At 46.0% G+C, this 27,327-nt stretch overlaps 3 protein-coding genes across 7 annotated transcripts in view; 1 reads left to right on the forward strand and 2 right to left on the reverse strand.

Moving 5' to 3' along the window:
• Positions 1 to 9,533, reverse strand: part of GRAMD1C (GRAM domain containing 1C) — a 55,458-nt gene extending 45,925 nt beyond the window's left edge. The window contains exons 1-2 of one of the 3 annotated variants that reach the window (XM_087757245.1): positions 9,276 to 9,533; positions 7,624 to 7,752 (exon numbers count right to left, since the gene is read on the reverse strand). In XM_087757245.1, coding sequence (XP_087613371.1) covers positions 7,624 to 7,752; positions 9,276 to 9,350 — 204 coding nt within the window. In that variant the 5' untranslated portion in view covers positions 9,351 to 9,533. Of the gene's footprint in view, positions 1 to 7,623; positions 7,753 to 8,758; positions 8,893 to 9,145; positions 9,228 to 9,275 lie in introns of those variants that run through there. The other 2 variants (XM_087757246.1, XM_087757249.1) reach the window with 2 other exon arrangements.
• Positions 9,534 to 12,393: 2,860 nt separating this feature from the next.
• LOC148055624 (uncharacterized) lies at positions 12,394 to 20,953 on the forward strand. The gene is made up of 4 exons (XM_087756885.1): positions 12,394 to 12,460; positions 16,198 to 16,641; positions 19,049 to 19,189; positions 20,865 to 20,953. Exons 1-4 carry the CDS (start codon positions 12,394 to 12,396, stop codon positions 20,951 to 20,953), a joined length of 741 nt encoding a protein of 246 aa, XP_087613011.1.
• Positions 20,954 to 21,904: 951 nt separating this feature from the next.
• Positions 21,905 to 27,327, reverse strand: part of LOC104014079 (phospholipase A2) — a 28,778-nt gene continuing 23,355 nt past the window's right edge. For 2 of the 3 annotated variants that reach the window (XM_087757344.1, XM_009466674.2), the window contains 2 exons: positions 25,098 to 25,204; positions 21,905 to 22,115 (listed from right to left, as the gene is read on the reverse strand). In XM_087757344.1, the coding sequence (XP_087613470.1) occupies positions 21,952 to 22,115; positions 25,098 to 25,204 (271 nt within the window). In that variant the 3' untranslated portion in view covers positions 21,905 to 21,951. Of the gene's footprint in view, positions 22,116 to 23,637; positions 24,019 to 25,097; positions 25,205 to 27,327 lie in introns of those variants that run through there. The other variant, XM_087757345.1, reaches the window with a different exon arrangement.

Here is a 27,327-nt window from a genome sequence, read left to right on the forward strand (position 1 = left end):
CTCTGAACCTGAAACCAGGGTACCTTTAGCTCTTCCAGGAGGCAAGATGCTCCAATCTCAGATTTACTCAGCATCTCATCAATACCATCCGTAGCCGGCAATAACTCCTTTGGACCTGGTTGTAAAATTATGCCTATAATGCCTCTGCCAGAGGCCATGTTTCATACTGCCTCCCCAAGACACTAGTACAAGCCAAGTTCAGAAGAGTCTTAAGTGCCTAGCTCCTTTTCATTTTAGGGGAAAACCTATGAATCTGTACCTACTTTCCTGACTTCAAAGATGCAGCATTCAAGCAATCTTTTTTTTTTTTTAAAGTAATTTTATCACAAGGATTGGTGAGAAAATTACTAAAAGGATTTAAAAAAAAAAACCACAACCTTTCTTTCTTTCTTTAAGGACTTAAAGGATTAAAAACCAAACAAAACTCCCCCCCAAAATCCCGTGATACATCAAGTCCTAAAACAAACTTAACACAAATAAACCAAGTGTGTTTGTGTGAACTCTGCAGTTACTGTTTTAACATTGTGCAATTGAAATGAGTTTGTTACCCTCCCAACACCAGGTTATCCTTTAGCTCAGATAATCTGTCTGCCCCCCAGTTTAATTTCAAGTCCTGTAACTACATTGTCCAGGTTTCAATAGCCAGAAGTGTACTAACTAATATGATGCAATGGCAATTAAAAGCTCAGTCAAGATGATTTCCTTTTGGATAAAAAAATACATTCCTTTCTGAACAGCAGTTTCTTCTGACTCCTATTTCTTCCTACAGCATGTGTGTGAAACAATTAGCCAAAGTTATTTGTTAAGAACATCTGTTCCTTCACCTGATCTTTCACTGCAGGCTGCCTAAGTAATGAAAAAAATTCAAACCGCTTGTATTTAGACTTACTTGATCCATTTAATAAGGGGGGGGGGGGGGGGGGGGGATCCAGACTTGGGGAGGGGGACCTCATACAATAAAGTAACTATAAGACATTACTTCTGAACTCTCACCTTCCTTACCTGCAACACAGTCCCACCAACATTACTTAACACAGAAGTAACTAAACACAGAAGCAAAAGAATGGCGTACGTCACTTGCACTTTTCCCTCCTTACTCTCCCAGAAGTGGACTCTGGCATTGCCAATCTGTATTTAAATTTAGTAACAGTCCCCAAATATTGGGTAGGAAAAAAGGTCATGAAGGAAACAAACGCTCCTCTTGGGAGTAAGAGTGAGAGCAAGATATATTCTGAAAAAATACGACTTCTCAAAAGATTTACTCCACTTTCACTTAGCACTTCAGATTTCATAATGGATCTGTACCATTTACTTTTCAGCAAGTCATAGAAGGATACATAAATATTTTGGATCAGGACTATGGTGAAAACCTGCAGGAGTGTATTAGACAAACTACAACAGTAGTGACACAGTTAATGCAGTAGTGACTGTAGCCAACGACGTGAACTGTGTTGGTATAAATCACACTGGTCATCTCACTAAGCTGGGAGTAGCCCTACTGCGTTTGAAATTACACAGAAAATGGCACTGACCAAGCAATTGCCTCAAAACTATTTTTCTTGTGAAATATCTCATTTGATCTCTTCCTTTTCTACCTCAGAAACCAAACACAGATTTTACTGTTAGTCATTTCTATATTAAAAGATGCTACCAGATTTGATTGAACCAAAGACAGACCATACATAATTTTTCTTCAATTTTATACAAAAATGGAAGGCAAAGGGTCAGCTATTGGGAGACGTATATCAGGACAAGCTGATCAGAGCTACATACACAGCATGGCTCATGATCACATACCTCCACTCATTCTGAACAAGGGGTGATACCTTGAGTCCTGCTGGGTAGGCGTAGCAGAAAACAGAAGGAGAAGCTGACAAGTTGTATGAGCAAGCTGAAGTCCTGAATGACTTTATCCGTCATTTCCCCAGGGGCTTTAGGAGGTTGCAGTAACAAATGCACAATCTGAACACATTACCAAAGTTAAAGCTTGTGCATGAATATCCCAAGTGTAGGCTTTACTGACTCTGCAAGCAACTTCAGTAACAACAACAAAAAAGCACTACCTAAAAAAGCCCCACTTCCTCCATGTAATTTCTAAAACACTGCCGATATCACCAAGGAATCTTGACATAGCTCAATTAGTGCATAACCATCTGCTGCATAGGATGAGACAAAATATAACTTCCAGAGTAGTCATGAGCAGAAAAGCCATATACTCTTATCTAGAATGCTCTTATGTTTTCGGACAGGTAAGTATGTGTCCCAAATCATCTAAGATTTTGATTTTTTATTTTTTTTTCTTAAATATCTCCTGGAGAATTTTCTACTCCTAGTTGCTGTTAATGACTTAATTAAATGTACCACTAAACAATCACATCCTGTACGGTTTTGTTTACCTGTCGTCTTCCCCTCCAAAGGGATGCAAGTAGCTCACCTGTGGCAGACTTGAAGACAATGTTACACCACTGCTTCTTTGCAGAAATACTGAACAAAGCAGCCGTAGCCAAACCAGAGACCAAAAAAGAGCTAAACGTCCATCTCCTAGATTTGCCTTTTAAAGCTTTCATTCCATAAGCTACGAACTCCCCTCTCATTAAACAGATATTATCAGTCAGCCAATTCAATGCTGATTTTCTGAACTATATTGCGTTTCTGATGGTTTTGCTCCCAGTGACTTACAAAATAAGTAAACCACACAAATCTGAAGCATTTTCTTCCTCATCTATTAAACTTAACTTTCAGACTCTAGATTAATACTTTAGGTGTGTGTAATAATAATTCACATTCTATAGAACTCCCCACTGCTGCCACTGAGGAAAGCTTATTTAGACCGGGCACCAACTGTCTGTCTTTGTTCGGAACAGGCTGAAACTCGATAGCAGTCAGATCTACCCCAGTGCTCAGTTTGGAGCTGCATCAACAGCAATAAAGAGATTCCCAGGGTGAAAATAAGTGAGAAAAACACTTTCGCCTAATCAGCCATGTTCAAGGGCTACTCAGAACTATCGTTTATCTTTTCTTACCATTTTAAAACACTGCTTCTGTATAATCAGTGCTATCACAGGGCTAAAAAAGAGCACCTATTCTAGAGATTCCAGATAAGTAAACAAACAACGTACCAGTGCTACAAGTACAGCAAATGCTATTTATACTAAAGTTAGGACATTTCAGAAAAAACAGCGTAAGTGTGCTTAAGATTTTTATTCTCTTTGGAGACCTACAGCATTTATCCAATTCTCATCCTCCTTAGCAGACTGCTTCATACCAGCAAATAAAAAGGAGGCTAAAAATCCTTCTGCGACGTCATAAGCCGTGATGTCTCTCCTTCACAACCCAAGCATTTGGAGGCACAGATGAGAAGAAACACTTTCTTCAGAAGTAACATACCAAGTATACAACACAGGAGATGAAGCAACTGTCAGAGGGCCTTAAATATCAGTCTCCCAAAACGTAGTTACCGATTTAACAAGCCCAGTAAACCATTCCCAGAGTGAACATGAGTCTTCAGAGAAAGGCGGAAGGAGCATTCAAACAACTACAGATGCAAGAAATATTTCATCTAACCCTTATTAGTCTCGGGCCCCAACGTATGTCAACTTGTATCTGTGCTGCAATAAGTTATCTTCCAAATCGTAATGTGTATCTGCATCCCTCCTGTGCAGGTTTGAGTCATATATGTTTATCATATTCTTGGCATACGTATTCTCACACGCTCCCCGACTAGCTCTTTCTCATAGAAACCAAATCCACGTTCGTCAAAATTCTTTTCCAAATCTTGTGCAACCTCGCTTGTTCTTCTATTATGAAAAATAAAAGGCTTACTTTCACTTTTCACAGTATCATTGGTTTGCTTCTGTTGTCGTACTCCTTCACACTGACCAACCCTTTAAACTGACATTACATTGCAATCAAATTTGCTTTTTTAAAGCCTCTTATTATTTTCTTTCCAACACCTTCTTGGCACCTCACATTTCAAACAGCACCTCACCTCAAATTCTTAAACAAGCCTCCCAGATAAGAGCAATTTTCTGAGAGATGCTCACTTGATTTCAACTCTTTCCACCTACCTTTTCATTGCAAGGGAAGGACTTACTTTTTTGTTCTTTCTTTCCACAGGCATTCTTCTTATTGCAGACATAAGTGAACATTCTTTGACTGTTTATTAAGACAAGCTGGAGTCCCCAGACAGAACACCCTCACTCTTGATGCAAGGATCCTTTTCATTAGCTTCCTCATTCACCTTTACCTTCTTCATCACAGTAGAACACTTAAGATTTTCACAGGTTTCTTCTTCCAAGGATATTACATTTAATTATATTTCAGTATGAAGAGTGTAAAAAGGATAAAAAGTGAATTCAGAATCTTGAGATAGGGCTTCTAGATGTAACTTAATTTCCAAAGCATCTTTGCCTTTCATCATTTCTATTTGCAGTTGCCAAAACAAGAACCATTTAATCAAAAGTAGATGCAAGTTTTACAGGTTCCAGTAAAGAGGAAAATCCCCGAGATTAAGTTTGCAAGCAAGCTTTTTTCTTCCTCCAATGACTTTATAGAAGTCTAGCTTTGTCCACCTCCAGGGAACGGTCTTCAAAAAAAAAAAAAAAAGGCAAAAAAACACCAACCCAAAAAACCACCCACCTTAAAAAGAGCAGTTAGTAACACTACCAGTTGAAGAATTGCTTACAGTACTAAAAAAAAAAAATTCCTTCTCAAAATTTTCCAGTAAAGCTATCCAAAGTATTTATTTTTTTTTAGAGATGGGAACAAATTATGCATAGTAGGTTTCTCTTCTTTTCTTCCCTCCCTGCTAATTTTTCTGCTACCTTTCCTTCTCCCCACTCACCACAATCAGGAAAGAGATTAGATCCCAGAGGCTCCCAACCCAAGCTTACTGCTAATTACATGTGTTCACAGCACCTATTGAGCATTCATGATACCTGGCCTGACTTCCAGAGACATGGCACAACTGCCTACTCCCACTCAAATCCATGAAAAATTGAAGTCAAACCAGTCAGGCTCTAACATCCACATTTGGTTTCCATCATCAGAGAAGCAAGAGTACATACTTAGAAGAAATAAATCCTTGGAGCAAACCAAAGCTGTCAGAAATGTGCAGCCTCTCAAAGCAAATAGCCCAGGCAACCAAAGCTGATCCCCGGATGCTACCGCAGGCTAGCCTTGCTGTTGTAGCGACTCCTTAGTTCTACTGACTCCAAAGTAGGAATAAGCGTAACAAATCCACACCTGCCACAGGACACTAAGATCATCCATTGCCAAATGTTAGTGACACATGCTTTGCACACTGCAACAAGCTGCCTTCCGTGTTATCACCTACACATTTACTATGACTCAGTATTTAGGGAGTTTTAATGATTTGTTTATATACTCAGCAGCTGATCATGAACCATGCAAGTTATTAAAACACATTTTCTGTCTAGAAGAGCAGGGAAAGATGCCAAAGACATAACGTTTTAATTAGAAGATCTTAAATTTTGCCTTGAATTTGTGACTTTCTGCCTCTTGCTACTTCTAAGTTCAGTCCCCTTGAGGCTGAGAAAATGAGTACCACAGCCTCCTATAACCAGACCGATACAGGTTTTTAAAACTAATCAGTGACGTAAATGGTATAGCTAGAACTTTACAAGCCACAGCACTATCTTACAAGAGGCACGTATTTGCACAATTCCTTTGCTTTAACTGCAAGGTCATATTTGCAGAACCAGATAAACGCTAACTTCAAACAAATACTGAGGTCTTGAAGAATAAATCATAGACGGAAGGCAACCATTTAATCATACCGGAGAACACCTCACACTTTTAGCAGCCACCACTGCACTGAAGAATCCCATTCCCCTGAAGTTACAGGCATGCGTTCCTACGGGAAGCAGAAAGTGGCACCACAAGGACACAAAATACCCTGCACCGTACATGCCTAAAGCTCTGTTCAAAGAAACTTCTAGCCCTTAGCATGCATCTCTATACCTAAAAATGCAAAGCCAATAGTACAGTTACATTCTTCAGATGTTATACTTTACTGACTTTATTTTAGATTGCCAAGCTTATCAAGGGAAGACTGAGTTGCTAACTGCAAGTCCAACAAACTAACCCCAAGACCTAAACAGGTTTCTCCCTCACATAAACTACCAACTGCATTAACAGCTGTATACAAACCATCAAGAGTTAGTTTACACAATCTAATTTGCCATCTAACGAGAGCATAGCTGGCAGTTACAATGCCTGCGCAGCATGATTTGCTATCGATTCAAGCACAGAGACAGCTGGGCACAGGCAAAACGGCCCTGTATCGTCTTTGTTGCTGTAGAACGGTGGAGAAAATACTGAACGATCCAAGCACTCACTCTCTAGCAACACACTTCGACCTCCTGGGATTCATTTGGCCTGTCCCATTTCCACTGCCTCCCGACTACTGTTGCTCAGTTTAAAAGTACACATGCATTTTGAGGGAAGTTTATGCTAGGGCCCGAGATGCAAAATCAACGTTCTGACCATTAGGGCATCTGCTTAGTTTGAAGAGGAGAAATGAAAAGACATACAAGCTAGATATTTATAAATAAGGAGTTGGGAAATCTAATCCCCCAGTTCTGCTCGCAGCTCTGCCACAGATTCCCTATGGCCTTTGCTAGTTACTTAATCTTTCACCTGCTGAGCACAATGAACGCTCTGATGACCTCATCAGGACAAGAACACGGTAGTCCAGACAATGTTCCCATGCACAAGCTGAAGCATGACAATCTACTGAGGCCACCTGATACAGAACCTGAGTCAGACTGTCAGAGCTGTGAGGAAGGGAATCCAAGTCTCTCACGAGATCAGGTGTTACCCTGCCTGTGCACAGGCACTTGTGCACACAAGCGTTCCCCTTTCCTATCTAACAGCAGCAACTCATCCACCCAACTAGCAGCAAAGCACACGCTCTAAGTCTACACCCACAAGTTTACCTTCTCTCATGGCATTGGGGGTGGGGGGGAAGAGAGAAATCCATCAAAAGCATGAGAAGAGTATTAAAGACAGCATTTATTATTACACCCTCCACTTTCAGCGAGGCATCTCCCTGGAGAGGAGCAAAATTAAACCCCTCCTTTCTGCCCTTCTTATTCACAAATCCCATTCTTTACGCAGAATACAGGAAGCTTATTTACTCTTGTGGAAAACAAATATGTTTACTTGACAAAAACCAGACACTAGGAAAGCACATCAGAAGAACTACCTAACGCTGAGAATCAAAATTCAGCCCTTACTGTTAAAAAGCATCAACAATGTCTTTCTACAGGCATAAAGAGACATTGGACAGGTTAATGAACCACGCAAGGAACTGGGAGACGGGACCGGGCACAGAAGGCAGAAGTCCTGTCCCTAACTTGGTACGTGACATCAGGTAAACAACTTCACCCTCCCTCAGTCTCAGCTTACACTTTAGTAAGCTGATAATGATAAAATTACCTACCTCACTTCATGGGTGGAGAACGCTTTACTAATTCATGACTACAAAGCAACTTGAGAACAGTGGATATAAAGCTAGTACGTATACACACATATATAAATTAAAACATACACGTATTATCTTTATAAATAAAACACAGGTTAGAAGATAAAACACGTTACCCAAAAGCTCCAGTCAGCACTCCAGCTATATTGAGCAGGACTCTGCATTTTCTCTGTGCACGAACTAAGAGTCTCCTCCGAATCAGCAAGTAGCTGGCTAATAAGACCATGATCCACTTCATGAACTTCCTGTAAACAAAGACGCAAGGTATGTAATTCAACAATGGAGAAAGGTGAAATAAGATGATGGTTAATCCATTCAACAACTATATATTAAATGAAACTTGACATGCTAATTTCACCAAGGTGAGTGGCATGGAAACACTTCCCTCTGACAGCCTTTTCCTTGATTCTACATTTTTTTCCAGAGTATACTATATTTAATTATTACGTACGGTTTTATCAGAGTATTTTATTTCCACAGCAGCCCCTCAACTTGCACATTGAAGCTGTGCAGACATTTACAGCTGGAATAACATCAACAAGAGACATCGGCGCATAACATGCGGCACATCTCTAGATCCTGCGGGACCTTTCAAAACTTGCAAAAGGTCAGGCAGGTGTAGCATTCACCAGAGGACTGACATATATTATTATAATACAAATACATCAGATATTTATACTTAATGTTAGTTACACTATGAATTGTGTATTTTGTCATATATAAATACAAGCACAATGCTTCAGGGGCAAATAGTTCTACCCCTATCACATATTATAAAAATAAGCACTCTTCTGTGGCAGTCTCCCTCAGTATCAATATTCTTTGCTTGGGAGGTCAGCTCTACTTTATGAAGGGCAACTGAGCCACAGAAGACGACACTTGTCCCAAGGCACCTAACAAGCTGGGACAAAACCAGTCCAGGGCCCTAGCCTAACACCACCTGTACTACAGGATCCATCAGTAAGAGACGAGGTTGGGTTTCGAGTCCCCAACGCCTCAAGACCAAAGCGCTGTGGTACGCACACATGCCCACGGCCAGCTGGGGTGCCGGCACCCCACCAGCAGCAGGCCGGTGCCCCTCCGAGGCTCCAGCCAAGCCCGCGGCCCAGGCTGGGGGCGAGGGAAGACAAGGGGGCGAGGCAGCAGGCGAGGAGGCACCCCGGGCTCCGTGTCGTGAGAGAAGGGCCGCGCTCCGGAGGCCTTCCACGCAGACACAGGGACTCGCTGCAACTTCCCCCAGCTGCTGCTCACCGCCCCGGCTTCCGCACAGCCGACGGAGCCGCGAATGCCCCGGCAGCGACGCTCCCGACCCACCATATCGCCGGAGTTAGGCGGCTGCCACGGCGGCTCTAGAGCCACCTCCCCGCGGGGCGGCTGGGTCTCTCCCCAGACCCTCCCTCCGGGGGCCGCGGGCAGCCCCTCCTCACCGGGGGCCCACAGCGCCGGCGCTCGGCGGGCCCGGGGAAGCCGCCGCCGCCGCCGCCACCCCCCGGCCGCGCCCGCCTCATCCCAAAAAAACTTTCGGGGATGAGGATGAGGGGTGCCGGCGGAGCGGAGCCTCCGGTGCAGCCCCGCGGCCTCGGCCCGCCCTCCCCCTCGCCCGGGGGAAGGAACGGGGCTCCCGCCCCCCGCACCTACCTGCGCAGCCCGCCGCCGCCGGCTCGCCAGCGGGTCGGGGCGGCGGGCCCGCGGCAGGGCAACGGCCGGGGGCATGGAGGCCCCCGGCGGGGCCGGAGAGGAGCGCGGAGACCGCGGCCGCGGCGCTTACCATGGAGGGGGGCAAGGACGGCGCGGCGCCCGCCAACTGCCTCAGCGGGGCGCACGGCGGGGCCGCGGCCGCCATTTAAAGGGGCAGGCGCCGGCCGGGCCGCGGGGCGCGAACCCGGGGCGGTTGCCAAGGGCGAGCGGCGCCGCTCGTGAGGAGGGGAAGCCGTCGGAGGGGGTGGAGACGGCCGCGGTGCCTCTGGTACCCTCCTCGGCCAGCTCGGGAAACTCCTCAGCGGCTTGCGGAAGGGTTAATTGCGGAGCCTCGGAGCCGGTGGAAAGTTTGAGAAGTGTGGCAGGAAAAACTCCTGGCTGCGGGGAGGCGGGGGGGGGGGGGGGGGGTGGCGGGGTTAGCTGCCTCCCTCCTGAGGGAAAGCCCCGCGCCTCACTGCCTTCCCCTTGCGCACAGCCCCGGCGGGCGGTGAAACAGCCCGCGGGCAGCCAAAGCCTTTCCTAAATCTGCGGAGAGGGGTTTGGGGTTCAGCGGAAAATACCGCTCCCGAGGGACAACTAGGGGGAGAGGGGGGAAGGAAAGCCCGCTCTCGGCTGCCAGCTCCTCCGGCGGCCCGGGGACCGGCCGCGACGCCCTGAGGGGAAAGGCCGCGGCCTGAGGGACCGGCCAGGGCCCGACCGCGCGTCCGCAGCCAGCGGGCACCGGACGGGTGTTTCCAGGGGAGCAGGCCTGCCTCTGCCCCGCTGCCCTGCGGGCTGGCTGCAGGCCGAGCAGGGGATGGGCTGAAAAATAAATAAGTGGTGGCGAAACCCGTTTCAGGAAACCCAGTCTCTCGTTTTTGAAGCTGCTGAGCAGCGCCGGGTGGTTTCTGCCCACGCTGTGAGCACCCAGGGGTTTGGAAAGCTGGGCTCCAAGTTAGCACCAAGTGGTGTCCCTCAAATCGGGGGACCCAGCTGGAGCGATGATGGGTTGCACATTTGTACCCTCAGGACACCTTGCAGGAAGCAAAAAAAAGCCCTGTGACATTAAAAGAAACCTCAGCCTTGCTGGGTAGCTGGCTGGTAGATGATGAAAAGGGATGGATGGGTAGCCAAGGGAAGGAGGCGCAGAGCAGCCTGGCGTGGCAGCGCTGTTTCTTCTTGCTATCCCTTTTCTCTCCCTGATTCCCCAGCAAGTGGGTTGAGGGACATGTCTGGGCCCCGTCATATCTGCCCGCTGACACGTTAGCAAAGGTGACAGGAGTCCCTGTGGCTGACATCCCCTCCCAGCCATCAGCCCGGACAGGACAGCTCTAACACCACCGACTCTGAGTCTCCAAAATTTACAAGCAAGTTTAAAAAATAATGTGTGTTTTATTTCATTTTTGTCGATTGCTGTCCTGATTCAGACCTCTGAAGCTCACATTTTTCAGGCTTTTCTCAAAAACACTCAGGGGACCAATTTACTTTTCTTTTTGTCCAAAAGTCGAGATTCTCTGTGATTCATGGTGGGTTATCCAAGTGGGAGAAGCTTCACGTTCAACTGATGGCTGCCAGCAATACTAAAACCCTTTTGTATTCCCTCGGTTAAAAGCTGGCTGGCCTGACAGTTTTGCTCAGGCATGTCCTGTTTAATGGAGGATTCACAAGAGAATCGCTATTACAATGTAAAAGGAACATAAACAGCGTTTGCGGGTACAACGGTAGTATGCCCATCACAACACGCTTGAAGGTTTTTTTAGAAACACACCAAATACTTGGGTTTCAAACAGCCACTGTTTGGAATGCCTGTGGTCCAGCTCCATCTTCCCACGTGGACGTCTCCCACACACAGTCACAGCCAGCGCTGTTAGCCGGTAACTCCTCTTGATCTGCCAGGTGCCTTTGGCTTTACTGGTTATTCCCTCCTCAAACTCGATTGTTTTTGACTCCTCTAGCCTTTTCCTTTCATAGGTATTTTGATTTTGCTCACTAACACTTTGGCAGTACTTCCTTCAGAAGACCCTCACAATCTACCTTCCAGCTTTCTACTGAAGTGCTATCTTGCTCTGCACTTGGTCCCAGTTCCCTTCTTAATACGTATTTTACTTCAGAGTCATTTCTGCATGGTAATCCCAGGTCTTCCCATTCTCCCAACCCATTTCAGAGAGGAAATATTTCCTTTTTAGGTTCCTTTTGCCGTACTCCCTCTAGCCTATCCTGCTTTCACTGATGCAGGTGTCACCACATCAAAGCTAGAGCAACGAGTGGTCACTCGAGGCATGGGTTGTTCCTCTTGACATTGTTTGGTCGGCGGAGTTTTGCAAGTCAGATGTGGAATGTCTTGAAGCCATTATTGTGGAGCATCCACAGGCAAAGATGCAGATCACAGAATTTATTAAAAGTGTATTCAAGAAAGCCGTATGACAGTAGCATGATGACAGATTTCCTTAGGGTGTGGAGAGGGCTTTTTGGTGGGTCCTTGTTGCTGGCGGGGCTGGCTGCTACCTGTTTGGGGCTGCTGCAGCTAACCCAGACTCCGTTCCAGAGCACACCTGCTAGTTTTGCAGATAGGCCACCCGCTTTAGCAGTTTTCCCCTCCACCCTGGTGGCGTCGACGAGCTTTACTTAAATAGAGTTTAAGTAATCAACTTTTGGTGAAAAAGGATTTGTTCTGCACTGAAAAAAAAAAATACTTCGGGGAATACATTTTACCTATAAACACCGCGTGCATGTAGCCACAAAGATAGTGAATTCCTGTAACTTCCTTCCATGGCGCATTAGGATGATAGGAGTCCGGCTGCTCGGAACGTGAAGCCAACGCTCCTTCTCTTCTCACCTCCACTAAGGAGGGGTTCAGCAGAAGAGAGGTCCCCTTTTGAATAGCTGGATATTCTGTACTCAGCCCAAAGGTCTGGTTTATACAAGGCCAAAGCGAAAAAACGACAGATTTTCTTCCCTCTGCTCTCCGAGCATTTTCGGCATCTTCTCTGGGAGAGATCAGAACAGCCCCCGGGAAGTCATTGTTGTCACTTCAAACGTGGCCATCATCCAGGCAGCGGGCAGAGCGCTGTGAGCTCGGAGCTGTGGTAACTTTAGTAAGTGTGACATTCACTGGGCAGAATGTGAGGTCCTGTTGCAATAACACACACATATTTTTTTTGCCCGTACTACCGGAGGGAGAGACGGTGAGGCCATACACTTCAGCAACTATGAGCCAGCACACTGGGAAGCTCTACAGATCTGCAGTGTCTTCATTCTTCCTCATCTTGCTGGTGGGTGAGTAATAAACCACCTTCCTTAATTAGAAGAAATATAGCTTATTCCTAGAGTTTGGCTTGAGGGGGTCTCTTCTTTTTTTCAAAAAGCAACTTTCCACAGAGGGCTTCCTCAGGATGCAGGAAAACTATATCTAGTGTAGTGCACTGCATTAGAACATACTTTTCTTTATAGATACATTCCTGTTTAGCTAATAGAAATGTTCAGCAAGAGTGTGTTTGCCTGTCTTTTTCAAGAAGAAAGGCTGTGTATCATCATTGCTAGAAGCTTCATTTCTATTTTAGTTCTCTGATGTATTAGCAACCGGTTATCATCACAATGTAGTTATTCATATCCATTTGCGAAAGCCAACCTAGTCCAGGGCAAAAGTCATATAAATTAAGATGAGCAACGTGCAGTCATTGATCACTTAATCGTAGACGACTGGGAGCTGGATACAGCCTATATAGCACCCTCATGGCACCAGCTGAGTGTGAAGTTGAGCTCTAAAGCCCACAAAACCATCTGAAAGATGGTCATTCCAGCATGAGAGGATTTTTATGTGGGTCGGAAATGGAGCCCTATTTGCCCTCAGGCTCTCCTCCATCTATTGAGTGTGAACAACGGAGAGGAGGCTCAACTAGAAAGGGCAAATTTTGCACTGACCTCCACCCACCATTTTGGTTCCCCGGTGCTGTTGGCAGCTGGCAGAAGAAGCTTGCAGGGCTGCTCAGGTTTACTCCAGGCATCAAAGAGTGAGTTAGACGCTCCAGAACTGGAAGAGAGCACAGGTATATTTTATTCTTTCCTTTTGCCACCCCACCTCCTCTAGCCTGCCTTGTGTATTTCTCATTCACAGCCAACGACATGGCCTTACATGGGAAAGTATTACATAAAGGGGAGGCTGATGGATTAGTAGGTGTCCCATTAGTGCTGGCAAATGTGCAGAACGCTGTCACATTACAGGGAGTCCCAGAGAGCTTTCTTCCCTCATGGCTGAAAACTGGCCGTGAACTACCGACTTCGTATGACAATGACCTATTACTACATCTAATCATTTTTCCAGGTCAAGACAGGATCATCCATGCTGTATTTCTCTGTACTCTGTCTAGCTCAAGTGCTTTCACCAAAAAGCCTTGCATTCCTCTCCATCAGGGACTGAGCCCTCCAACCCGCAGGACAGGGGACCTACACATCACTGCTAACGAAGTGATTGACTTAAAAAGAGCTTTGAAGCAGAGTCAGCAAGGCATTTGGCATGGCATGCTCCCAGATGCCAGGATGATAAGGGCATTGTGTATTTGAATACCAGTGAACTAGTATGTTCCAGTTTTGCAACCTTACAAAAGAAAAAAGAAAGAAAGAAAGGAAGAATGAAAAATAGAGGCTGTGCTGTGACCTTCTCAGTGAAACCCCCAAACAGAGCTGGGGTGAAACGATACAGCCTGCCCCTCTTGCGTTTTGATTTTTCTAATTAGCTGTGAGTTACATGATATGTATTGAATCAAAGATGTGGGATAACACAGATGACAAAGCCAGTTATTTCATGATAGGAGGTGCAAATAAAACTCATTTTGAACAGACGCAACATCAAAGCACATTGTTTCTGCTCGCTTTTGTTCTCAATGCCACTAAGTGACTGTGTAAAAACGATACCTTTTACATCACTAAAAGGAATAAAAATTACAATTGCGTTGCAGGGGGGTGTGTATGGTAAGGCTGGAATAGCTGTAGTGGGAAAGAAATTCTGTGGCCATTCCTTGAACACGAGATAGCAGCAGCACATACTGCTCTAGCTAAAGCAGCAGTATCCAGTGGAGATAATGGTTAACGAACAGAGAATTTAAAAGAGTACTCATGACAAAACTGCTCAAATTCACTCTAACAAATAACCAAATATATCACATCAGAATTTTTGATGCACAAAGACTGTAATATGTCAAGCTGCCATCAGCTTTGTCGAGTATTTCAACTACGCTTCGTACTTCGTCAAAGTACCTTGTCAAGGTACTTCAGCTTTTATGACTGCTGCATCGTTACACTGTTATCTCACTGGAAAGGGAAAAACTGGACCTCAGATCCCCCCAAGAAGCTCCAGTGGGCTGGCTCATCGGTAGGATTATGTATGAACATGAGGATAATATTTCATCCAGTATCTTTAATAAGGACTGCTCATTTTAGGGGACTGGATCCAAAACTACAATAATATTTAGGTACGTAATTCTCAGGCATCCAATTCCCATGGGTCAGTGTTCCAGTTATAAGGCCAAAATTTTTACTTTGAGGTAAAAGCACAGAGCACCAAACAGCTCTGAAGGGGTTTCATGTGCTCAGCTGTTGCCTGGTTTCATAGCCAGCTTGTATTTTCTATATTTTTGCATCCATGAGTTATCTCTCGTCTGATACTTAAGCTGTAAGCTCCATACACCATCCTTTTATAAGGCACCTAGAACAACAGAGCCCTGCTGTCTGACAGACATTGTCAGTGCTATTCCCATATGAGTCATAAATAATAATAACTGGGAATACAACCATGATTTTGTGTACAAGCATGCCTCGAGGAGCCACTCAAGTAACTCTCAAACCCATCGTCAAGGGCTTTGGTTTTCCATTGCCTTGAGCCATTTGTCCCTGAGCACAGAGAGGCTATTGTCATTGTGCAGCTTTAGCAGACCCAGACAATAGACTTTCACACCCTTTGGATGGCAGTAAAAGACTCCAGACAATGGAAAATCAAGACCTTCGCTGTGGAATGGTCTGCAGTCCTTGAGACCGAACCGACTAGCACGAAGGGAGACTATTTCACTTGAAGAAAATAAAACAACAGAAGAAACTTTTCCAAAAATTGGTCTGAAATCTTTCCTGGTGACAGCTGTTGGCTTATTTTTAAGAGTTTGTTTTTCCCTCTTTTTGAGACAGCAACTATTCCTCTCATCTTCTGAGCCTAGGCTTGTTTCCAGAAATGAGCTCCACTCACACTACTCAGCTCAAGGCTGTTTGATACTATGATTAGCAGCTGAGTGAGAGAAGGCAGGTTTAAATCTCTACTACAGGTGTGTTGTCCATATTTTCCTAACAAGGAGTGGCAGGACAATGTGGTCCCTTCACAGAGAATAGATGGCACCCTCAGTATCAATACCTGCAGAATGTTAAGGTGCCATCCCCCAGGTTGCTGATAGCATCTGCTGGCGGTTCAGTCTCTGGCAATGGAGATTCTTCCCACAATTTCAAGATTTCCTATCCTGGAACTGGAAGTGCATGCCAGAACTTCTAAGCTCCTCACATTATGTTTCGGGATGCAGGCAGATGCATTAGGATGCACACATATTCACTGTACTTGTCAGGACAGAGCTGCCTGTGTGTAAGCGTATGTGCATTTTTTGCTTTGCCTCAAAAGCAGTTGAGGCAGGAACATCAGGCCCCGAGACTTTTTAGGGTGGGAAGAAAGAGGTTAGTGTTCCAGGTGGGAATGTGGCTGAATGAACTCCAAATTTCACCCAAAGCCACTGGCCAGTGGCATTAATCTTCCTCTAGTATGGCAGCAGAAAGGAACTGAGGATCAGGAGAAGACCCTCTCTGTACACACGAACATAATCTAAGCAAGAACTAGGACAAAAATCCCTATCGTCATCATAGTGACTACCCTCAAGTCCTCATTCCAGGAGCCATTCTTTGTGCTGGTTAGAGCTCAGGAGCAGCTGGAAGGTTTATCGTCCTGTCACCCTCAGCCCTCCTCTTCTTTCTCTTTCCCGGTACAGATGTTGGTGTTAGTGGTGGAAGTGCAAGCAAGGAGAATGCAGCTGTAACTCATGCGGCAGCACAGCCTTCGTTGTTGACAACCCCTGAGCCGTGGCACCTTGTGGTCACTCAAACACCAGCCAAGGAAAAAGCCAAAGAGGGAGAAACTGTGGTCTTAAATTGCCACTTTAACAGTCCACGACGTCCTTCCCTGACTGACCTGCTGGTGAAGTGGTACAAAGAAGATGAAAAGGGGCAGATGGACCTGCTAGAAAACAATGTGACCGTCTTGCCAAATAACTCCCGGGTTTTCCTGAGAGGACACTTGTCCCAAGGGGATGCCTCCCTGGTGATCCTCAATGTGACAACCAGCGACCATGGTATTTATTTCTGTGAGGTTACGCTTCCGGACGGGAAGGTGGTGACAGGAGATGGCACAAAGCTCAGGATCAGGAGGGCTCTGGGTAATATTTGATATTATTTACCTCTTTTCTCCCTCTTTCTCCTCCAAAGCTGGTCTACACGCTTGCAGAAAGAGGAAAGTTGGCCTCTTTGGCCTCTAGCAGGTAGGGCCTGGTGTCACGGAGTGTAATTGCTCTAGAGCATTTCTGATTGTTTTCATGAGGCCACCTAATTTTGATTGGCTTGCCTCTCTAAACAGTCACACAGGTATTATTATAAGGAGGGGCATTTACAACCAAAAAAAGAAGGAATAATTTTATTACTAAAATCAAAGTCAGTGCCAAGAACGAAACAGTCGGACAAGTTCTCTTGTACTCACAGCTCTGTTTGGCAGAACCCCCATGAGTGACAGGTGTCAAGATACCGTCTCGGGGAACAGCTCCAAATTCCGTTTTTTTGATGTTATTTCTCTCCAACCTGCTGACTTGCATATTCGTTCCTTAACTCGGGATGACATAAGCAGTCCCACAATAAACATGAGGATCACCTTATATAATTTCTGCTTAACTTCACTCACATTAAAATCAGAGTAGCATTATAAGTGCCATGCTGTATTTTCTTAGCCTCACAAATAGACACTAGGCATATTAAGTAAGGAGATAACTTGCTTCGCCTTTTTCAGCTGGAAATGTCAAAGCAGCTTTCCTTTTTATGCAGGCTAAACACATCCCAGTCCCAACAAATCAACACATCAGAAGGTTTATTATCTTATTATCTAATTAACAAAAAAAGAGCACCTTCTGTGTCAAGAGTAAATTATGCACGTGCCATTTCCCCCTTATTCATTACCAAAGCTTCTAGCTCACTGGGATTCACTAAGCCTTTGCCCTTTTGAGCCCGAGTTCTTCCCTTACTAATTTTTATAGAACTACTCAATTTAAACCGTAGCACTAACAAGGCAAGACAACTGTGGCCCCCTGCAAGGGCTTGGTCATGCGTCTGATGAGGTCTCCCGTTGGCTTGATCTCATAGTCTCAGTAGCGCAGGTTACCCTTGCAACGTCTGCACCCTGTCCAGTGTAATTGCCTTTCTGTGTTCCCAAGAAGATTAAATATATCATTTCTGTACTATGCCTGGGTTAAAGGGACAAGAGAATATGAGAAATATAATTCACAAAGAAATGGTATGTGCCACAAATCCAGACTGTTCAAAAACTTATCTAAAATTAAAAGGAGAAATGAGCTGACTCTGTTAACTTGTCCGTTACAGGAAGCAAATGACATATATTTTGGAGTAAGGTGAGTTATGGTTCTGCAGCACCTTCACTGCCCTCACTTTCCTGATGAAATGAGCAGCCCCGCAAATGGGTTTAAGCTACAGGATACCTCCCTGTATGCGGGAGGAGGGGATGGGGTTTTTTACTGATTTTTTACTGGTGAGCTGCGGGATGTCCATCCGTTTGGCTAGGTAGCACAGAGTGGCAGCTACTCCTGTGAACGGGTGGTCCAATGCTCAGAAATCTGTGCATGAATATAGTAGCAAAACTGTCCAAATTTTCCAGTGAAGCTTAAATACAACCCCACAGAGATGCGTAATGAATGCCTGATCGTACTGTAATTGTAGATAAGACTGGAAGGCTTTTGAACCATTCTTTTATTACCCTTCCTGGGTGAGTCACATGGCGAAATGACTACCATGAGTTACGGGAGTCACTTAAAATCTGATCAGGTCAGTCTTGTGCCATTGCCCAGCCAGTCCCCTCTCTCTAAAGAGACACTCCTACTCTGGCAGCCTCGACGCTACAGGACAGATGCTCTCCATGCCGCGTCCCATAACCCTTGTAACAGTCCATCCTACTGTGCTCACCTGACCAAAGGCTCTTCCTGAATCATCCTTCAGTCCTGACAAATTAAAAAGCCAGGATGCCAAAATGCTCTTATCTCAAAGAAAATGGGATTATCCCACCTCTGCCATGCAACAGTCCCAAAGAGCATCGAATCATAGAAAGGACTTCAGTGGAGCTCTGCCCACCCTCTGGTGCTGCCCCCTTTGGAGGTAGATGGGGAGACTGATGAATTTCTCAAAATTGTCAAAGTATTTTTTTCTATTTGAAAATAAAGCGTACAGGCATAAGTCCCATTAATTCTGGCAGCAGCATCTTTTGCCAGCCCAGTAGCATCCAGCTGTTAAGAGAGATTGCTAGGGAGATGGGGGGTTGTCCTACCCCTCAGTCCCCAGAAAGCATAGCAGCTTCCTACAAAGGAATGAAAAAAATCAATACCTCCATAGTGCAATACGCTTTCTCCCACGTAGAAGCCCATGATTTCATGTCAGACAAGACATCAGCATAATCGATATCATAATAAGTAGCTTCCTCTGCAGCCACTGCAGAAAACGTGCTGGCTGCATTGCATATACTTGCCGGGACGACACCTGATGTTACTCTCTCTACCTTCCCTTCTCCCCCAGGCTTGTTTGGTATAGAAGAATCCATTGGAACCATCATCGGGGTTGTGGCGGCTGGTATCGGAGGCGTAGTGGTTCTGATCATTGTTTTAACCCCACAGCTGAGGAGGTGCGTCCTCTGCACGAGACAAGGCTCTCGCCAAGGTAAGGATCACGAACCACAATCTGCAATCCCTTGCTAGAAAGATGAACCCAATTGCCTATTTCCAAAGGTACCTTTCTTTTTAACTCAAGGAGGAATTAGCCATTTGCTTACCTCTGCTCAGACAAGGCATCTGGTTCAAGGAAATAAGCAGCGTGGATGAAACTCTAACAGGGCTGACTCTATACTCCATCTCTTTTTCAAACAGTTCTTTGTTTATGTTGGGTAGAGCTTCATGCATGGGCCTAATAAGTTACCTATATAAAAACAATAGGATCTTCTTTAATCGCCACTTTCGGCAAAGAGTTGTTGCTTCTTTTAATGAAGTCCTGAGTCTCCTTTGGTTCTTTTAGGTTCATCGGTTCACAGAATAGTTTGGGTGGGAAGGGACTTTTAAAGGTCATCTAGTCCAGCCCCATCCTGAAGGATGGTTCTTCCTCCCGCCAACTACATGCTTACATCCATACTCTTGTAACGCTCGCGTACAGAAAGCCTACGAAGCCAAAGTGTGTGTTTGAGGTGTGGTTTGTAAAGCCCAGTAATATCTTTTATCAGATCAGCTGATCGGGTTGGGAAAACCAGATGTTTTCATCACACATGAGCCAAAGAAATGGCCTGAGAAGAGGCTGATGTACTCGAAAGCTCGCCTGTTTTCTCCAGCCCTGCCAGCTGGTCTCATTAGAGTAGACTGACACCGAAGGCTGGATTTTCAAACAAGCTTAGTTCCCATTTTGTGCAACCCAAGATGCGATCTGCGGTTCAGACCGAGCTCAGCTGACTTTTTGCTTTCAGTGGGGAGCCGTGTGAGTTGCACCTTTTCTCCCAGCACTCCAAAATCTTGCTCGGCCTGCTGAAAAAAAAAATAAAATCCCATCCCTGAAGGGCTGAAGGAAGAGCTGCTCTTGGCATTCACTGGAGCGCTGCCGCCACCTGATGGCCAGCGCGGTGGGGACAGGGACACGGCCAGGAGCTCTGGCCCTGCTTGCCGGGCAGGGTCTCCCAGCCCTTGCTGAGAAGCCCACCCGCAACCCTAGGCTGATGCTGCCCAGGCAGCATCATCCCTTTGCAAATCCCCTGCATGAACAGAGTTCACGGCTTCTTTACTTGCCAGAAAGCCTCGGAAGAGTTTATTGTGTTGTACTAACTGTGTCGCTCAATCGCTCTCTTTCCTTCTTGCTCGGCGTAGCGTGAGGTGCAGCATTACAGGAGTCACTGGAAGATGCAAAGCCTACAGGTGGAACAACTTCTGATGCCCTGTAGGCGAAAAACGGAGCTCTAGATGGAATAAAAGCTTTCGCCTCAGTACATCTTGTCTTTGGCATTTTTATTTTTGTTAGTCTGTTTCTTTTTCCTGCAGCTTTGACAGCCCCAGTGGTGTATTCAGCATCCTCCTGCAGCGAGGAGCAAACCAGCCTTTTGTAAAGAAATTTGTATTATCACCAGCCAAAACCCCGCTTAGTTTGGCCACGTATCTCAGACTCTACACTCTGATGTGCTACCTTGGGTCTTCCCCTGCCATTACTTCTGATTTTAAAGGTGGTACTCCAAGGTTGTCAGCTGTGCTTCAGAAGGAGCCTGAGCTACCCAGGCCCCCCAGCTCCCAACACCTACCCGAGGAAACCACGTCTTGCTTCTGGGGGTGCAGCAGTGGCTCCCGTCTGTCTGTGCCACCCTTAGAGGCTCTTGTCTTGTTGGCTCGCTCCAGCCTACAGGCTTGTAACGAAGCGGCAAAGGCGGCCCACTTGAACGTCGCTACTCCTGCCTGAAAGAACGGGACTGTGTTTTACTCTTGCCAGAAGGAAACGTAGTGTGTCAATAGAAGCCTCTAATACCCTTAAAAAAAGGAGAGAAGAAAGTTTTGCTTATGTGACTAATAAGCACAGCCCCAGTTTCCTGACATGAAAATAACTGATTCCCAGGTGGTCGGCGACTGGGGAATATGCTAATACCTGTGTAGGAGAGCAGCATATCAGCTCTAAAGCCTGTGTGGCAGCTAAGCAATATCTTCTTTTGCAAAGTACAGGTGTGCCAACTAGTACAAGTCAGAAACCCTCGCTGGCGTTGTAACAGCGGTCGCCCGGTGTAACTCTGCTTTCCGTTGAACGTGCCCCAGAAGTGTCCCCAGTGCTGCGAGGCAGGAGCACAAGGGATAAGACAGCTGGCTGTGCAAGCCAAGAAACACACCCGCCCCTGCAAGAACGGATGGAGCCCTCCCCTGGGCCAGACTCTGCTTTTCCTTTTGGTAGGAAGCAGAAATCCTCCTGCAGGTCCAGGAAATATAAGGAATAAAGAGGTAACCTCCCTCTTTGATGTCCCCACTCCTCCTGCATATCCAGGAAAATAAAGTGAGTCACTCTACTTCCAGACTGGCACACCTTGGGTCTTCAAAGGCCAGTGTAGCTTTTCACAGAGATGGATTTTATTATTTCTTTACGAACCAGTCCAGCAGAAGTCCCTACATATTTTCCAAATCATGTGCAAATGTGTGGGAGCTGAAGGTCAGGCAGTGTGAAAGGAAAAAAAAGCCATTTGGTGACGGGTAATGTGTTCTCACTGCACTTGCAGACCGAACCCTCCATTTCTGCAAAGCAGAAGCAGAGCAGGATCTTATCCTTACTTCAGCATATATTTTTCCCTGCCTCTCCTCCCCATAAACCTGGCCTGATAGAAATTCTCTCACACCACTGTTAGCTCTGGTAAAAGAGGTAAAATTTTATTCCAGTACTTTCCGATTCAAAGGGTTAGAAGAAAGCTCCCCAAAAGACTATTCTGCCCCCCCATATCTGAAATGGCAGGTGGGATGAGTCTGTCCACACAGAAAGTCTGGCCAGAGGATGAAGTGTGGGTTGTACGGCGCTGCTCCCCAACACTTGGCTGCTTCTTGGTCACACAGGCACACCATTTTTTCACATCGGTCTGTCAGGTTATCTGCAAAAGAAAATGGGAGCAGAGGATGAGAGATTCTGTATCGGATGACAGCAAGAAACAGTTTTAAGAGGAACAATTCCCTAATAAAACAGTTCTTAGGGAACAGAGGCTGTGGGAGCAGGAAGAGAGAAGGACCAACGTGTTGTGTTATGTGTGGATCTGACCCTCCCCTGTCCTGTCTCTGACCTTAACTGTGACCAAGAGCACCAGAAAGTAGCAGCTAAATGTAAATTGACAATACTTATAAAAATTTGCCCAGCACAGAGTGCTCCCCGCTTCTAGAGCTGTGCGAACAATGGGGGTTTGGTTCAGCGGCCGATGGTAAAAAAGAAAATTATTTTAGCTTAGCCTGAGCTAAAAATATTCCGTTTTCCCTCCGTCAGTCAACTTCCCTTTTAACTCCTCCCTCTGCAAATCAGACCAATTTCAAAAGAAAAAATGCTGCTTTGAAAGGAAGAGTCTCCCGGAGGGACATTCGGAAACCTGAGGGTGTAGAAGCACCCACCAGGCATCCTACACTGGCGCTCCGTGAGTTGCTCTTACGTCTCTCTGATCACGGCAGAGGACCCAAGGAACGCTGTGGCAGGTACCAGATTTTTATGAGTCAGCAGCTAACGAAGCTGATCAAAATCATATGTATGGAACTATTTATAATGCAATTATATGGCTACATGACTAGGTAAGGACCATAAGGAACATCAAAGCAACTAGCTCAGGTGGCTACATTGCAAATAACTGATTTTTGGGTTAATGAACCCCATCCCACTTACAGGTGGCTTAAATGCAGCCGTTGGGCTAATATTATTTCAAAGCACAGTGCCTTGTTTATTTGAGGCTGCTACTCTAGATTATCTAACACCCACCAGACCCCGCGCTAGGCGTGGTTTAAAGCGTGACTTCATGCCGGCGCGCATGGGCTTTGCTCCAAAACCAACTGCAAAGAGTACAGGAATCTTTCCAGATTTCACTGGACTTTGCTGGATCAACCCTGTATCTGATAAATAACAAGAGCCCGTATTTCTTCAGCTTGTCTGAAAAGAAAAAAGTGTTTCAAGGGTCCCACCGATGAGGATGCAGCACTAAGTCCATTTTTTTCTTAGCTGCCAGTCCTGCCTCATTTTCTCCTTGCCCTCTGCTCCTTGAGTTCTTCCTATGCCGTGCCAAGCACTGTGAGTACAAGAGTCTGGCTTGGCAGTCATTTCTGTTAGAGCAGGATGATTTTTTTGACCAGCCCCCATGACTTACAGCCTTCTCTGTATTCCAGATATTTATTGAATGGAACTTGCCTACACGGGATGGCATATTTGGCCTGAAAAATATGGTTTCATCAATTTTTTTCATTCCATGAACAAAACTGCCTAACAGTAGCAAAAGGAGAAGTCCCAGATAGAATGACTTTGTTTAATTTACCTGAAAACACCTGTGTTTATGATACAGTGCCAGGCAACAGGCATTTACATCCTCTTGCATAGAAAGGACAGTGCAAGCAGATCTGCTTCTTATGTTTCTGGCCATCATTACCCTAGGCCCAGCAAGCATGCCTGGAAATTCAATTCTTCACCCACTTTGTTTGAATGGGCTCAGACATCATACCTTCACACCTCAGTAGAACCTGCTGTGCCATAGCCTGGGGTAGGAAATTTGCCTTCAGGAGGCATTTTTCTTATCCCTCCCCGTGGGGGATGTCAGGGGAAGTGAAGCCTGCTGAGGGCTTTTGGAGAACAGTTGACGGATGCTTCTCAGGCCTTGCTGGGGCATCAGTTAAGGAATTAATGGCATTTGTTTAACTAATGCTTGTTAGCCAGGTTGGAGCTACTGCAGCCCAGTGCACCCTTACGGGACATGTACTTTGCGTGTCTCGTGGACTCGATGATACGTCTCACATCCACAACTGGGATTGTTCCTTCACAGTGAAAAGAAACAAGATGATTTTTTTTTTTCCATATAAAAATAGCTAGCAGAAAATATCAGCCAGCTATGGAAATATGGGTAAGTGGGAGGGAGAGCATTAAAGCAATACATTAAAGCATTAAAGCAATACATTAAAGCAATGCATTCCTTAGCCAGCACTTTGTATTTAATAGGTTGTTCTGGCACTTGGAAAAAATCAGCTGCGGATGTGTTGTGCCACAGCCTGTATCTGCTGGCACATTTTCAGCTGCTGGAGAGGCTGAGGATTGCACCTGTAGAATATGGGCTTCTGACGAGGTAAAAATAGTCTTTTAATGTTCAAGCAAGTAGCTTTGATGCTATGGGGACAAGTTTTGCTCTCACGTGTTTCTTTTCAAACTTTTGAAGTGTTCTACAATGGATTTTACCATCAGGGACATTTTAGAGACTTAGAAATAGAAGTGACGAATTCTAAGACTCAAGTCATCTGGCGTATGTCAAAACAAACTGGTGCGAGCCACTGACGGGCTGTGACTGCAATTCAAGACCTTCTTGACTGGGTACCAACTGTAGAGCTGAGCGCAGCCTCCACTCGCTGTATGCCTGCGGCGCTCGAGAGCATTCAATTCTGCAGGCTTCCAAAATCCCTGCTGGAGCCCTAGGGCTTTAGGCTGGAGCCCCACACAAGGCTGAGACGCAGGATGGTGCCCTCTTTAACCTTTCTTGCAGTCATGAGTAACAACATGGCTCTTCTCTAGTAGTATATAATGGTAAGTCAAAAAGTGAACAGCCCTGCTGATGGCTTGTTGGCTCCATGGCCCCCATTCCTACTCTTCAGCCTGGGGGGGACTCAGGTTACGTGGAACAGGTGGTACTGGGGCTCCAGCATTCCTCCCAGCTCCAGCTGGGGTCTCTCGGCAAGCCTAGCGATCCAGGCAAGGGATGGGAATAGAGCTCGGAGGAGAATGGACACTGCCTAAAGCAGTTCAGCTTATACAGACCTACCTCTGAGGCCCACAAAGCTCCTCAGTCAGCCTAGCATCTGCGGAGGAGGGAACAAAACGAACCCAGCGCGAGCGAGCATTTCCTTACCGCACCGCACGGCGTTCTGCTCGCACGCCCACCGGTACGTCTGCGCCTTGGGGCTGCAGCCTTCCTTCTCTGCCTTGTCGTAGCAGCAGTCATGCCTGTGGCAGCACCTGGGAGAAAATAAAATGTAGAGTTTGGGCATGCTCCTGCATCTTGCATGTTTTGCTCAGGGATGTTTGCACATACTCCAGGAGTGCTCCACTCACGCACTGCGCATGATAGCAATGTTTGCCCCAGCCTGTCAGTAAATCATCTGTTGATGAACCAAGCATCCCGGCATCTCTTTGAAAGCTCACATGGCTCAGGAGCTCGTTAATGCCGCACCTTCTCCCATGACCACCATGCTTCGTCCTCCAAGCTTTTGCCCTCAGAAAGCCATGTGTGGTCACTACATGGCAATCCCACAGAGAGGGAGCTGAAGCGTTCCTGTGAGGTGTGTGATCATGGCTCACCGCCTTAGGCTTAGGCCCATCTCAGAATTTGCAGTCAGGATGGTTTTTGCCTTCCTCAGCATCACCAAGCAGCTTCATCTCTTCAGTTCACCTGGACCTGCCACGTGCTTTTTGGTCCATCTAGTTTCTGAAGCTACAAATTCATCAACCTCAATGGTGGGATTCATATCAGTTAACTTCAGATCCCTCAGTGTAAACATCTGCACTTAAGGCATTGATCTATACTGCCTTTACGCATGTCTAGGGCACAGTTTGTGTTACCATACTGCAGGGAGCTATCACAGGTGACAAACATTGCACTTGAAAGTGCAATTGCTTTTCATTCACCATAGAGGGAGCTGAGGGTGAGCAGCTCAACTGATGCTACCGGCCCTACAGACTGGTCAGTGAGATCCGTTTCCACTATCAATTACTTCAGAATTTATAGGAAAACTTGACCCCACTTGAATTTTATTCTGGTAGTTTAGTGACTCAAAACACGTCAAGAAAAGATTCAGCACTTAGAGAGGTCCTCTGCCAGATAACAAAGGTTGTTTCAGCAAGGATGCAAGGTCAGAGGCTGGAGACAGAGGAGAGCAATCTCCTGCATTTCCAGAAGCTGTCCCTGAAAGATCACGGGGACACTACAGAGAAACCGCTCTACTAATTGGGAAGCATTGAGGCAGGCTGATCTTAGGGGTAAATGAAGAGTAGAGAGCTTTTACAGAAGCCCTTGAATCCTAGATGTGAATGTCTTCAAGAGGTTCATGGGCACCCAAAAGGAAGCATGGCTGTGCTGGCTGCCCATAGATTACCAAATCCAGTTGAAGACCTGGATTGTTATCTTCAAGGCCTGAGGCCAGTGTACCTGAAAAGTCAATAAAAGTCTGGGATCCATCATTATATCCCTCTGGAAAAGTGGAACAACCCTGCAAGAAGGATAAAGGTCCCTTGTGCAGGAAGCAGGGCTTCTCCGGGGACCCGTCAGGAGCTGCCAGTACCTTACCCGAGAGCTCAGGAACATCACGAACTTCATCACCCTCTGCTGCAGGAGGATTTTGCCCTTTTAGAAACTGGTTTACAGATATGAGGGCTGGTGGGCTGTGTGAGGTGATAAAGCCCAGGAAAAAAAAAAAACAAAACAACAATTTTTGAATTGCAAAGAAGATCCACCACTGACTCAAATTCTAATAAAATGACTGGAACTAGATGAGGTGAATCATGTGAAAGGGACAACAGAATCAGACCAGTCAGATCCAATGCAGCCTTCAGGCAACCCCTGTGATTACGCACAGGCTGAATTTAGTCCAGTGTGCTTTCCCTACTGATTGAGCTCCCGATTTAGTAGTTAAAGTAGCAATTTCATCCCACACGTGAGTCTGCAAACTAAATGCCATTTTTGTCTCAGCTTGCAAAGACGAAACCTGTGCGATGATTACACCCAGACTATTCACTGCGTTGTGAAACCTAGAAATGCAAGTTCGCAGTAGCAGACCAGAGTCACCCTCCATGCCGCCTCCGCAAAGGACTTCAGAATGGGAATAAGCCCTATGGGATATACATAGCTAGAAGTTTCCCCATGAGGAGTTACAGCAACTGCTGTAATTGAGAAGAGTTTATTCAGCACAACTGGTTCTGTTGGACAAGACTGCAGTAGCAGGCTGTGGGTCAGATCTTTGATGGTCCAGTAAGACCTCACTGCTGGGCTTGTCCTGAAGAGGTTGGAAGTGAAAGGCAAAACGAGAGAAGAATTTTCAGCCTTGTGGAAGGCATGAAAGTCTCAGTTTTCTCCAACGTTTGAG

Source organism: Nipponia nippon, unplaced genomic scaffold (assembly GCF_047370975.1).
Source record: "Nipponia nippon isolate SJK-2023a ecotype South Korea unplaced genomic scaffold, ASM4737097v1 scaffold_2, whole genome shotgun sequence".
Taxonomy (NCBI): Eukaryota; Metazoa; Chordata; class Aves; order Pelecaniformes; family Threskiornithidae; genus Nipponia; species Nipponia nippon.